General features: G+C 36.3%; 1 protein-coding gene across 10 annotated transcripts in view; it reads right to left on the bottom strand.

Moving 5' to 3' along the window:
• The window catches only part of ERCC6L2 (ERCC excision repair 6 like 2), a 175716-nt gene that overhangs the window by 75459 nt on the left and 85383 nt on the right, over positions 1-14874 (bottom strand). For all 10 annotated transcript variants that reach the window (XR_012094714.1, XM_037998707.2, XM_037998708.2 and 7 more), the window contains exons 14-16: positions 10330-10482; positions 6418-6498; positions 3992-5138 (exon numbers count right to left, since the gene is read on the bottom strand). Coding sequence is in view for 9 of the 10 variants with exons in the window: in XM_037998707.2 (XP_037854635.2) it covers positions 3992-5138; positions 6418-6498; positions 10330-10482 (1381 nt within the window). In the remaining variant the exon portion in view is untranslated. The remainder of the gene's footprint in view (positions 1-3991; positions 5139-6417; positions 6499-10329; positions 10483-14874) is intronic.

The following is a 14874-nucleotide window of genomic DNA, read 5'->3' as shown; positions in this document are numbered from 1 at the left end:
AAAAACTGAGCTGATTATTTAAAAAACAGTTCATGCAATAATTCCTCAAACCTAAAATCTAACTGTAGCACACAAACCAAAGGATAATTCAGTACTTATTTACAATGATACCAAAATATATATAATAATGAACTCTTAAATGAGAATGCTAATAGCCACAAGGAAGGCCTGATTTGTACATAAATCAAATACAACAATTAAGATTTCTATAGCAAAATATCCTTGCTTGTATCTCAGCTTCTTTCACATAATTTTTGGGGGAATAAGTCAGACATTTGTGAAGGCAATGCCTTAAAATCACCATACAGATTCTGGGCAGAGGGTGGTAGCAAGAGAAGCAGGAGAATCTCTGAATCTGCACACAGAAACAGACAGCAACCAGACAGCAAAACCAAAAGCCCATGGACATTTACATCAAAATTAGGTAACAAGATACCCTCATGACACCTAAAGTACAAGCAGGTGGGAAAAATCTCCACTAGCTATGAACTCTGCATGGTTTCAGTATCTATGTGAAAGGAGGAGGAAGCAACAGGGCGCCTGACAGACCTAAAAACAGGAGACCCCAGAACTGCCAACAGGTATTCATCGGAAAGCACAAGGGGCCAGCTGGGGAACAGCAGCTGAATCTGGGAAAGTTTCCTGCTCTCCAAAGCTGAGAGGGTGCAGGGGGACACAGTAAGAAGGCCTGGAGGGGCTAAAGCAGGCCAACTGCTAGAACTCCCAAAACTGACCCACCAGGGCCCCCACCCAGGTCAGGGCCCAACAAAGAGGAAAAACTGCTGGGGGAGAATCAAAATAAGTAGGATAGGAAGAACAAGGATGAGGGAAAGAAAAGATCTAGAGCAAAGCAAGGGAGAGCGAGAGGAAGGCCCAACACAGTGCAGCACTCTACATGGAAATAACATATGGATCTCTGGGAAGTGAGAAAAGATTTCCTAAGCTCTGCTTCATTTGTAAAATTTAGAGTAAGTAATTTCATATAAAAATGACCAAGGGAAAAGCAGCACGGTCAAATCTCGTAAAAATTACTGTGAGAAAAAAGAGAACAAGCCGAATAATATCCCTCTAATGAAAACGTGCTAGAAAGATGTGCTCACAAAACAGAAAAAGACATGAATCAACAACGTAAATCAGAATTAGAGGAACCCAGCAATGAGTGATAAGAACTTAGGAAAGACTTAAATTTTTTTTTTTTTAATTTCAAAAATGAAGACTAAACTAGAAGGAACATAAGTGGGAATAAACACAACAGATAAGCTTTCAGAGAAACAAACAACATTTTAAAAAAGCAAAACAAAATGAACAGATAAAAAAGATGAGAGAATGTGACAAAAACTGAAGACAGGCAAAGAAGACTGAACATCTGAATAATAGGAGTCCCTGAAGAAGAAAGCCAAAGCAAAGGAATAGAACAAGTAACCAAAAACACTAGTACAAGCAAGTCTTTCCCAAAATAAGATTTAAGTGAAAACAACACTATGTATATGAGAATATGGACCCAGGATAAACAACATCAAAACACAATTTAGTAAAATTATTGGACAATAATGAAAAGAAAAAAAATCCCCTGGGCACCTACGGAGAAGGAAAAAAAAAGAACACATAATACCACACTTTATGCCAAAAGAAAACAAAGCTACATATTTAAGACGCTCAAGAAAAGACAACGTGAGCCAAGTATTTTACATCCAGCAAAACTGACTTTCAGGTATAAGGGCACAAAACTGTTATTGCAAGAATCTCAGGGAATATTATTCTCACGAACACTTCTTGAGGAATTACCAGACAGTCAGATTCAGACAACCGGAATGATGTGAGCAGCACTGACATTAAGGACTGATGGGGAGCATGAAATGTGTAGTTACCTGTGGACCAAGTGAAGTCTAAGAGAAGGGTAGTATATAATGCAATGTCTGTATCTTTGACAAGAGAGACGTAGCATATTCATTTTAAAAAGGGAAGAAAAGGGAGAGTAGAGGCAAAAACAGACAAACCCTAAATGCTGTCAGTAATCAAACTGTGGTAGTACTGCTATTTTATTCTTTGTGTAATACGGGATAAAGCAAATGAGCAACAATGGGGCATTAAAAGTAAATCATTCCCTATATGCTTGAGAACCAGAATTATCAGTGTTGTAGAACTGGTATTCAAACATAATAGAGGCTAAATGAGAGGTCTATACGCTCAAATTAAGTATCAATACAAAAAAGTATAAATATAAACTCGAGGTATTTTATCATCACAAATATGTGTACATAAATACATATATAAAAATATATCACAAATATATGTATACATACACGTCTTATATGTATACAAATATAAATAGATATATATACAATCTGGCCACTGAAAAGGCCCAGAAATAATAACCAAGTCAACAGTAGCAATGATCATTACTAGCACCATACTGAGGTCTGGAAACACACTTTTTCTCTAAAAGAAACCAAGACTTCTTGGAATAATGACTGATTGTAGGTCTGGGACAGAAAATGTATGAGATGATCCTGGAACATCTTGTTAAGACTAGACAACAAAGAGGCTTCCAAAATGACTAGCAGCATGCCAAAAGGCTTCAGGAACCAAAATATTCATTTCAGAGATTCCCCTCTATCCACAGATAGGACAATGGAGCCTTAACAATATTATTAATTGCAATGAATTGAGACCCACTAAACGTGTTTGAATCAATTACTAAGAAAAGAATGGGTCATTCTTATAGCATATAGACATATTTAGTTTTTACTATACTATAAACTGGTAAAGAAAGAAAGCAATTAGCATTTTTCCTGTCGCTCATATATGAACTGTGCCACTGCGTAAGCAATAGTAGATGAGGGGAAGTAGTGAAGTACCTCTTTACAAAAGCATTCTAAATAATTAAATGAAAATGAAAGGAGATAAACAGAAAACATATTGCTACTCTGAATGAATGAATAAATAAGTATAGGTATTAAGTATCAATGGCTGCTAGGATCATAAAGAGAGAATAAACATTTTGTGCCTACCATAGTCTTGTTAAACACTAACTTTTATCTTGCCAAAGGAACTGAACCTGAGTCTGATCCAGTCTCAGGAACCAACTGCTCTTTTGCAGGTAATATAGAAAACAGAAGAACATGTTTAACTGCATGGAGAGGATGCAATTAGCAAAATACAAACTGACGGAAACTCTGTAAGAGATGGTCCAGGTACTTCCATAGTTACATTGTACGGCAATGAAAGGGATGAGGATTCCTGTAGATTAAAAAAGACTGCCTAACATTAAAAAAAAATGTATGAGACTGGACCATAATACCTAGTGATATGGTTGGGCTGTGTCTCCACTCAAATCTCGTCTTGAACTGTAGCTCCCACAATCCCCATGTGTCATGGGAGGGACCTGGCGGGAGGGAACTGAATCACGGGGACAGGTCTTTCCCAAGCTGTTCTCGTGACAGTGAGTAAGTCTCATGAGATCTGATGGTTTTATAAAGAGGAGTTCCCCTGTACAAGCTCTCTCTCTCTTTTCCTGCCACCAACCATGTTAAGACATGACTTGCTCCTCCTTGTCTTCCGCCATGATTGTGAGGCCTCCCTAGCCATGTGGAACTATGAATCCATTAAACCCCCTTTTCTTCTCAGTCTCAAGTATGTCTTTATCAGCAGTGTGAAAACAGATTAATTCACCTAGAGAATGCACATTTGGTGATAAAACCATATAAATGTAAATAAGTAATTATTATAGAAGCTAGAATAATTGGTATTTATGGGGGCAGAGGAGTTATGATTTAGAGGGGCACATGGAGGGGGTCCTGGTGTAGATGGCAACATTATCTTGACCTACATGTGGTCTCCCATTTATCCTGCTACCCAACCCTTCCTTATTTGTGCCTCAATGCAGCATCTTGATTTCAGGGCTATTTTACAAGTTAATTCAAAGTATCTCACAGACTACTTGATAAAACAAATATACTTTTTAAAGTTTTCAGAATGTGTCTTTAGTTACCTAAAAATTTATCCATTGATTCATATGACTGCTGTTGATTGACAGCTTTCTCATTTGAACATTTCATTGGTTTTCTTGGCATGAAAGTGCTATTTTTCTTATTATGGCTAGGCAATTTTGAAGAAAAACTGGTTCTGTCTTTTACAGTTCTTGTTCTATGGCTCTGTTTAGAGAAACTGAAGTGGCTGACGGATAAACTCTCATCTGAGGATGAATAATCATCAATAAACTGAGAGTTATGATCCTCATTTGTTGCATATACTTGGTTTGTTTTGTTCACTGTTTTGGGAGAATTGTGAAGTTCTTTTTTGGTTTCCTTTATTCTCTTAAACCTCAATGAACTCTTCCTTACTCTTGACTTGGAAGAAATTTCAATGTCATCAGATTCATCACTGATATCGCTGCCTTTTCTTTTCACAATAGATTTCAGGGTTGTGTTCTCAGGACTTAACTTTTCTGAAATTATTCCATTTCTTTTGTCATCAGTCTTTCGACCATTATCATTATTTCTTGTTTTTACAGAGTGTTCTGTTTCAGAATCCTCAGAACCCTCCAAGGGTGGCTTAAACCTTATACTATTGTCGGGGAATCTCTCAGTTGTATACTGTGTAGGACAGATGACATCACTATCTTCTGATTCTGTGGCATTCTGTAAAATGCAATGTTTATCTGTATTTCTAAATTTTTTCTCATCAGACTTAGAAGAAATAGTCTGTTCTAAAGTCTTCTCACTTTTATAAAAAATATGCTTTTCTTTTGGATTTAGGATGTTATCTAATTTCTGATATTTTGAAGTACAAAGAGAGTCCTGATTTTTCTCACAACCAGCATCTTTGGCTTCTGTTGAAAGGCATGTGGGCTGCTCATCAGAACTTTCATCATCAGAGGCAGTATTTCCATCACTGTCCTCAACTGCTTTACATTTTGTTTCAAACAATTTCGAGAAACCACACTGGAGTAAGGTAAGCTGTCCTGGAGAGCTGGAAGCTTTATTTGAATCGGGTGCTCTGTTTTTGGCAGTCTTTACTCCTGCGGCTCCCACTGGCTCTTCATCACTGAAGTCGCTGCAGAGATCACACACTTCCTTTGCCAGTGGCTCTGCAGCTTGTTCTGGACCTCTGCATTCCTGACAGTCAGGCTCTCCAGGCTACAGAAGAAACAATGACAAAAACATCAGAAAACCTCAAGATATAATATGGAATCAACTGAAAAGGAATCAACTTTGGGCAGGTAATTTAGGTACAAGTGTATCACTTAGTATTTTCTAAAAGTACAACATTTAATAAACATTTAGTAAAGGGTTTAATATCATAGTCTAGGACAGTAGTCTTTTCTCTTTCCATGTTGAATATTGTTCCAAAATAAAACAGTTTAAACTCGAATACCATATCATCAAAGTATTTCGGAAAAAAACACAAAGTGGAGTGTTTGGCTTCTAAGATGCAAGGACACGTAATTCTGGCCTCGAAAGTGAAAAGCATACAACTTACTGCTTAAGAATTACTGGAGTTTACTGTCATCTAGCAGATACTTCTAATCATGCTTTAAGAATAAGACAGATTACAGGAGTTAACAAGGTAAAGAATTCATGACTGGAAAATTGTTCTAATTGATTAAAAAGGCCAATAGGCTCTTGATCACCAGAAATAAAGAATTTTGAAGTAAAATTTGCTACAAATTTAAATTCAATATGTAACTTTTTCACATTAGTCAGAGTTAAATATACCCTAGTTTTCTAAAACTGAGCCTCTAATAGTAAAATATTGTGGGAAAGTATTGTCTGCTAATACTTTTGCCAATATTTGATATTCATATATTTAAATTTATAAAAATTTCATCCCCAATTTAAAGTCACTGGACTGGTATAAACTGACAGTTAAGACTCTAAAAACAAACAAGAAAAAACCAGAAACAATAACAAAAAACCTTCCACACGTTTTTTACCTTTAGGATGGCCTTATGATGAAATAAAGATGTGGTGGTACATGAGATGGCAAACTACTAAAAAGATCACAAAATGAAGGAATCAAATAAAATATCTGCTTTCAGTTAGAGAACAACTTTAATATTTGGCTTCAATAATTTTAAATACACATTGGTGGTGATTTTTCCATTTAACTTACCATTTAGTCAAAAATTATTTATTTGGGATGGGTTAGTTATCTAGGTGGTACTGTATTTACAGTTTGGGGTAGTTAAAATTCAGTTTAGCTGTAAATGGCTGAATTGCTCCTGAATTTGTTATATGAATGTTAAATCAGCCTTAATTATTAATTTTACCCATAGTCCTCTGAACTTTATGTCCTTGACTCTTAATTTTTTTTTTTTTTTACAGGTTATAAAATGAAGGAAAAAGGAAAAGAAACAAAATTGTCACAGTGCATGTTTTCTAGGTGTTGTAGGCTACAAGCTCAAACATTACATACCATTTCCAGTTTGTGTGCTGGAGGTCCCTCTTTCAACCATGTTGTGGCTGTCATGATCCCTGCTTCCACTTGGCCTTCTCTCTATAATGTCAGTAAGAAAGAATACAGATAGCCATGCAACACAGGGGGTAGCCACAACCAGATAAGCAATAGCAAGGCATGCTGTTCTTGAAGTTAAGAAAGAAACATTGCATGCAGCTTGCTTTAGCATTCTTAAAGTTATTTTTCAACTTGCTAATTAAGAAACTCATATATAAACATTTATAAAACATTTTAAAAATACTCTTAATTCTTATCTTAAAGTTTACTTTTACAGACACAGAAAACTAACACTTTCCAGCCAACTTCATTAAAAGTACTAGTGGGGAGAGGGAGAGTGAAGAAATGTTATATATTTACCCAGTATGATATCCGTAACAACCATTCCCATATAATAATTATGGTAAGGACATATTAACGTTTCAAACACCACAATGTTGAATATTGGGAACTTGATATTCTAGCCTATATTGTTACTATATTTATTGTTCATATTCATTTGACAATATCCCTTAGGTGTAGGAGGCATCAAAATAAAAAGGTCCATCCTACTATGAAATGAAAAACAATATTCTAGTTATATAACAGGCTTGCTATATCTTTGGGAAAGTATTTGGACTTTAAAGCTTCTGGTGTATCATTTAGCAGAAGTTCTAATGGCCTAGATTCTAGAATACTAAATTCTCCTCAAAAGCAAATCAATTCACTTTCTAAGGCTGTATGTGTTGATAGAGCAAGAAGAAATAATACTATCATCACTACAGTTACAAATGCCCAACTTAAGAATACACAGACATACTAATGGCATGGTTCCAGCCACTTGGTATCCAGGGCAATGAGTGAGACTCTCCCCTATGGAACTCTAGGGAATGACAAATGGTTTCTGAATTGCTGCAAGTCCTTTACTCTCCATGCCTGGAGGCTATTACAGCAATGGGATGGGAAGCCTCACTCCCAGGCTACCATTTATCTCTGTAACAGAAGCTAAATGGCTACAACAGGTGAAAGCGGCAGTACTAGAAATCTTAAAGCTGCTGAAACTCCCTTATTATAGATAAATGACCATTCCAGTCTTAAGCTGCTCAGGCCAAACACCTTGGAGCCATCCTTAACTTCTCTCTTTTTCTCATACCTTGTATCTGACCCATCAGTGAATCCTGTCAATGCCAGCTGGATAATACACACACCATCCAGCCACTTCTCACGCCATCTGCCACCATCACCCTGGCTCAAGCCAACATCATCTCTCAGCTGGATTACTGTAGTATCCTCCTAACTGGCTTCTTGCTTATGTCCTTGTACTTCTATAGTCTAGTTTTCAATAGTAAGTCAAGCTAATATAAATCAGACTATGTCATCTTTCTGTTCAGAACCCTCTAACTGCTTTTTGTCTCATTCAAGTCAAAGTCAAAGTTCCTGCATGGTCTGACTCTCTGTCATCTCTCTGGTTCCATCTCTTGCTCTCTCGCTTACCCCACTCTAACCAGTCTGGCCTCCCTGACATTGTGAGATCACATGGGGCATGTTCCTCCTTCAGGACCTCTGCATTTGTTTCCCCTGTCTAAAACACACCTTCCTCCCTCACCTCTTTGAATACTCAAATGCAGCCCTCAGAGTGAGGACTTCCTTGGCTACTCCATCTAAAACTGCAATGCTCCTTCCCTGACAGTTCCCATTTCCCTTCCCTGTTCTATTTTCTATCCTGAGAACCTACCTATCACAATACATTCTGTATTTTACTTATTTATTCTGTTTATCATTTGTCTTCCCATATAGAATGTAGACTTCTGATAGACAGCATCATTTTGTCTATTTTGTTCTTTTATGTATGTACCAGCTCTATGAACAGTACCTGACATTTCGCAGATGCTCAATAAATATTTGTAAAATGAACTCTCAATGTCTATCTTTGAAGAGAAACCATAATACAATGGAAAGTCAATGCAAAACAGAATGAAATTGCCCAGAAATCATAAGATTGTAAGTGTAAATATCCAAATTTTTACTTCTTAAAACATTTTAAAACAGATTTTATACAACCTTTAAAAATTAAAAATGTCTCACATGAAGTGAAATATTCTTTTACTTTATGATACGTGCTCCCGTTACACGGGGCGAATAATAACACTCAGAAGCACCTTTGGACCAAGCAGCATGAATCTAACCCGCCCGAATAAGTTTACATTCTAAATGATGACAAATGAGTAATTTTAATTCAAAATTTAACTTAATAATCAAGTGCCAATGATATGCCTAGCCAGACAAACGTAGGACATGGATGGCCTTGTCACCCCTTATTAATATCAATTAGAAAATAGGTTAATATCCTTAGTATTCTGGTATATTAAAGAACTTAAAGATATTTTTAAAAAAGAAAATGTAAGACATGGATGGTGCTGTCATCAATAAATACTTCTGAAGGTGAAACAAGATATTCTTAGAATAACCAGTGAACAAGAGACTTTTTTTTTGAGTCGGAGTCTTGCTCTGTTACCCAGGTTGGAGTGCAGCGGCACAATGAACAAGAGAACTTTTTCTACTTAATAACCTGTCATCCTGATACGTCTCACATAACACTTGTTTAACAAAGAAATAGGTGGTTATTCTGACAAAAACAGATAACTATGTCATAATATATGACAGAAAACAGGATAAATAATGTAATGCTAATACTATAGACAATGACTTTAACATGAATATAAGCATGTCAAGTAGTACTCTGAGATGGAGGTAGCAGCTGGGTTTGGGAGCTGGAGGGCAAACAAAGTTATTGACATGAAAAGAGAAACTGGAAAGAACAAATTCATAAAAGAAACAGCGTATTTAAAAAGCAAGGGGAAAAAACCCCAAAAAGCAGGACTCAAATGGGTCACTGAATTCAGAATCAATGTAATTACTAGAAACGAGAAACTCAGCAGTCTACATCAGAAGTTGTATAATAGTAATAATATTGATAGGATTCAAATCATGTATACTTTCCTCTCCCCCGGCCATCCATGGTCTACAGCATATGATTCCTGACATTATGTGGTTATTATGTAAACGTTCTCTTCCACCTCCGGAGAAGATGGTTCAAGTTCCTCAAGGACAGGAACCAATTGCTCCTTGAACTGTCTTTATGGTACTTACTGAATAAATTAAGTACATTAAGATTCTACTACAAAGTCATGGAAGTCAAGAGAAATATCCTGAAGTTCTCTAAGACTCAGTTTCCTCATCTATCCCATGAGGAGGTTGAAAAAGATAATATTCCAGGATTTTATGATACCTATATGACTATCAATTAGAAAATAGTTAATATCTTTAGTATTCTGCTATATAAAAGAACGTAAAAGAGTTTTTTAAAAAAGGATATAAAGTATTTGTTTGAAGAATAAGAAACATCTGTATGTTGAGGATGAACACAACAGGGAGAGTTTAAAATATTGGTGTGGAATTTTTATTGGGAACAGAAAACAAAAAATCTCCATGAGACATGAGAGTACATCTCAGGGAGTATTTGGTAACTTTTAATCAAAACACATTTTATATTTTTGTTTATTTAGGAAAACCTCTTTTTTTAGTTCCTGACTTCAGCAGCTGTTTTCAAAACAATAAGCTTCTCTCTGCCTATCTTAAAACGGCCCTGGAGTTCATACTGCTCAGTATGTATGTTCATGTGTGTGCATTATGTGTAATTATGCATGGGAAAACCTTAGTTTAGAGGTATAATAATTCATTTCTTATTCTCTACAAGTAAAAATTCCGAGGCATTTTTGATAAAGAAAACCAAAAGTTTCTCTGAAAAGGCAACAGCAATTGTATTTCAAATTTCCTGAGGAAGAAAAACTGTATTTAAGATATTATTGAAAAGGTTAGAGAAGATGATCACACCTCCAGAATGTCCCTTGTAAGACAAGACCCTTGGGACCTCAGTTTGAAGAGGTTATGGATCCCAAAAAGCTCTCCTTGATGCTCTTTAGATCCTTGAACTGCTTCAAAATATCGTTTGGCATTTTCACTTCCAACCACCACACAGTGAAGTTGCTAAAACAGAAAAAACACAAGATATTTTTGAAGTGCTTGCTCCAACAATATGTCAGAATTTCCTGGCATTCCCTGTATATACACAGCTTTAGTTGGAGCAGGCAGAATCTCCTGAGGGAGGAAATTTTGTTTTAATTTCCCTGGCAGATGTTGCCATTATGGTGAAATAATAATAATCTGGCCAGTATTACTGAAACAGAGATCTTGTATTTCCTATTTTATCTGTTTTCTAACAACTGAGTCAAGATTACATCTCTATAGAATATCCACCTGACATAAATGTTTAATAATAAAAGCATACATTTGAATTCACTTTTCTCCTTTTAAAACTCTTATTATAACAGGAACTACTAAAACTGGCAGAAGTAATTACTATATCACTAAAGTTAAATTACAATCTAAAGTAATGATATCATAACCACCTTGGTGTCAAACTAATTGTGGCTTGACTACATTGTCTACTAACAGCAAAAACCCTATCACTGTTTTAAGAAACACTGCATCTTTGACATAATTTTGAATACAGAAAGAACACTGACATGGAACATTTAAAAACACCACTTCAGTATCAACATTAATATGCACTCTCTAATTGCTGGATATTTTACTAAATGTAATATAAATATATAAAATTAAAATACAATCTGATTAACCCCAGGAGTATTTTAAAATTTCTTGAAAGAAAAAAAGAATGTACAGAATGTAAAATAACTTCAGTCCATTGATGGAGAAATTAGTAAAAAAAAATGCTTAAGGGCCGGGTGCAATGGCTCAAGCCTGTAATCCCAGCACTTTGGAAGGTGGAGGTGGAGGCAGGCAGAACACTTGATTTCAGGAGTTAGAGCCCAACCTGGCCAACGTGGTGAAACCCCTTCTCTACTAAAATACAAAAATTAGCTGGGCATGGTGGTAGGCGTCTGTAATCCCAGCTACTCGGGAGGCTGAAGCAGGAGAATCACTTGAACCTGGTAGAGTCCGCAGTGACCCAAGGTGGCCATTGTACTCCAGTTTGGGTGACAAAGACTCCGTCTCAAAAAAAAAAAAAAAAAAAGAAATGCTTAACTATTGAGATTATCATCAGAGTTCATTTGCACTGTAATAAGTGATTCTAGGCAACTAAAATTTTTGTTTATAACAGCTGCCATTTATTGAACATTTATTACACGTGTAGCATTTTATTTCCATACTCTTACTTAATCCTTACAACTTTATGTCATCTCAATTTTAGAAATAAAATAACTAAAATTTCTCTATTTTAAAAATAAAGTAACTTAAGTTTAGAGAAATTAAGTGACTTGCTCACAGCTGCCAGCTAAGTGTCATTCCTAGAATTTGTACCTTGGTTTGGCTGAATCTAAAATTTATACTATTAACTAATTTCTCACTTTCAAGACGCCTCTCTTAAAACAAAACCCTCGGGACCTTCACTTAAAGAAGTTATGGATCAACATACCAACTTGATCAGTTTGACACCAAATGTTCCAGAAACATGGGCTGTAATCTTGGGAGCACAAAATTACAATAACAATTGATGCAAGTGACAGCCCAGGGACCTACCGATTTTCCCCTTGTTACTGAACTACATTAAACACCGATAATGTCAGACTGTAGGACCTGTAACTATAATCACCAAGGTAATTTGTAAGCCTCAATTTGAGTCTTTATAAGCTTCCTAGCAAAGTTTTATCACAAAATTTATAAAAAGCACATTAGTTTGCACTAAAGTGGCTCCAGTAAAAGTGGAAACCAGGTGCTTCTATCTGTAGGCTAACTATAAAAAAAAATCATGTTAAAATTCAAGAGGGTAGGGGAAAAATTAGTAATTAGAAAATGTAGCTTAGTTTCTAGCTTATGAAAAATCCATACAAGGGAGAAAATGCTTGGATCTCATCATAACAACAGACAAAGAAAGAAGTAAAACGAAAAGAACATTTATGATATTAAGAAGTTCACGGCCATTCTTCCAGCTACAAGGCCAGCAGTGTGGCATCTTCGTATTTTTCTCTCTGACCCTTTGCTTCCTTACCATGGGTTATTAGGCAGTAGGGTCAGAGAAAGCAGAGATGAAGATGTGCACATCTGACCCTTATAAAAAAAACCCTTGTGATTACACCAGCCCATCTGGATAACCCAGGTGGTTTGGGGGATTACGATGTGAGCATCTTTGGGAGACTATTATTCAGCCTACCACAGTAAAGAAGTGCAAAAAGAAGGATGGGAGCAAGTCGAAATGACACACAAGCCACCCTAATGGGTGCCCACTGGCCAAATATAAGACAGTGTCAACATTAAATAGTGACATTCAATGTGTTGTAATCTGTTAGTAAAATGGGAAGCCATGAGACCACACAAATTAAATAGAAGGGAAAGCTCTTTTTTTAATGGTAGAGTTCCAAAGAACAACCAAGAAGGATAATGGAAAAAGAAAAGTCACCACCTGACAACCATTACAGTGGTAGCTGATTCAGGCAGGAACCACAAATGAACACTAAGGGTTATAGGTGCAGGTCTCATGAGAAACTGGCAGTCTCAGAGGATCTCCTCATAAATTACACATCAATTACAAAGAAAAAAATAGTAACTTTGCAGTGGAGAAACTCAGCAGACACAAACTTGATCTGTGATCAAGGTTAGTAGGGCAAGTCACCCTCATGTGCCTTCTGACTGATGCAACGAGAAGAGCACAGTATCGTGCCTGTGGTATTCCTGCCAATACTGCTTGGCCTCAGTCTGGACGTGAGGAAATATCAAATGGACCTAGACTGAAGGACATCCTACACAAAGGCCTTATTCTTTAAAATTGTCAAGGTCTTGAAAGACAAAGCTTGGGTAATATTCTAGGTTGAAAAAAACTGGAGACACCAGTAAATGGAGCCATGATCCTTGATGAAATCCTGGACCAGGAAGGAAAAAAGAGACACTGCTGGGAGAGGTGGGGAAATCGAATGGGTCCTGTGGATTATAGCATGATGTTTTATCAACGTTAATTTCTTGATGTGAATAACTGCATTTTGGAGAGGAATGTGGGGAGTGAGGAAAGTGAGTTGTAGAATTGTATATACAACTGAGTGTTTAGAATGCATAAAACTGTTTTTTATGTATATTTAAGTAGGAGTGTACTTCTTTGGGGAAATACATACTGGAAAATTTAGAGTGTTGCTTCTTTGGGGAAATACATGCTGATGAGAAGTCTAACTCTCTCTCAAATGGCTCAGAAAAAGAATAAAGACAATAGCTGAGACAAAGAGAAAGCAGGTGTGCAAAATGTCAGCAAATAGGGAACTTGAGTGAAGCTAATTGGGGGTTCTTTCTGCTATTCTTGCAATTCTTCTGCAAACACTTCTAAATAACATTTACACACACACACACACACACACGAGATGACTTTCTGAATGCCAAACTTTAGATTGCTTAAATGCTCCAAACCTGAAGGAACACAGCTGCTGTATAAGTGATGTTTGTATTTTTAAAATGTATAAAATATCTGAATGCATCATCACAACAGATGCAACAAAAGATATCAAAATAAAAGTCCCTCATGAACAATACAGGTCACTCCTTATTAGTCTAACCAGTGCTGTAATGTTTAGGTGCATCCTCCTAGATATCTTTCAATGAAGTTAAAGCTATTTATACATACAGATGCTCCTTAATTGATGATGGGACTATAACTAGATAAACCCATTGTAAGGTGAAAACACCATTAGGTGTAACGTAGGTTTTGGACTCACGATAGGCTTATCTAGATGTGGCCCCATCGTAAGTAGAGGAACATACTTCATACATAAATAGGTATCATTTTAGCACCATCATAAAACTGAAAAAACATTAAGTTGAACCATGTCATAAAACAGTCTGTCACACAGCAACAGCTTCATTTGTAAACACATTGAAACACTGCAGATATTGTTCTATAGATCGCTTTTTTGACTCACTTAAAAGTGTCTTCAGACATCTTGCCACATCAGTACATTTGATCTGACTACAAGTTTTTTAAATTTTGCTGTCACGAAGTAATATAGGTATCAGAATTTATTCTGTTACTGTCGGACATTTAGGTTGTTTCCTTTGTTTTTTAAACAAATGAGAGCAACGCTAAGTAAAAACCCTTATCACCCTTCACTGTGCATATGTGAGAGGATTTCTGTCAGTTAGGTATGGAGACTCGACAATACCTCCACCAGCTGTACTCTCAACAATAGTGTATGAGCATCTCTCAAATGCCCCAACCAACAATGAACAGCACCAATTTCCCAACCCCACAAAAAACACCTCGATATGCATTTTTTAAAAAATGCATTTTGCAGAATATACAATGCAAATGGTCTCATTTTCTATCTCTAGATTATGAGTGTGGTTAGAAAGATCTTTTCACATATGTGTTAACCACTT

Source organism: Chlorocebus sabaeus, chromosome 12, assembly GCF_047675955.1.
Source record: "Chlorocebus sabaeus isolate Y175 chromosome 12, mChlSab1.0.hap1, whole genome shotgun sequence".
NCBI classification, from domain to species: Eukaryota; Metazoa; Chordata; class Mammalia; order Primates; family Cercopithecidae; genus Chlorocebus; species Chlorocebus sabaeus.
The sequence above is the reverse complement of the archived record's forward strand: the minus strand, read 5'-3'. Positions and strand labels throughout refer to the sequence as shown.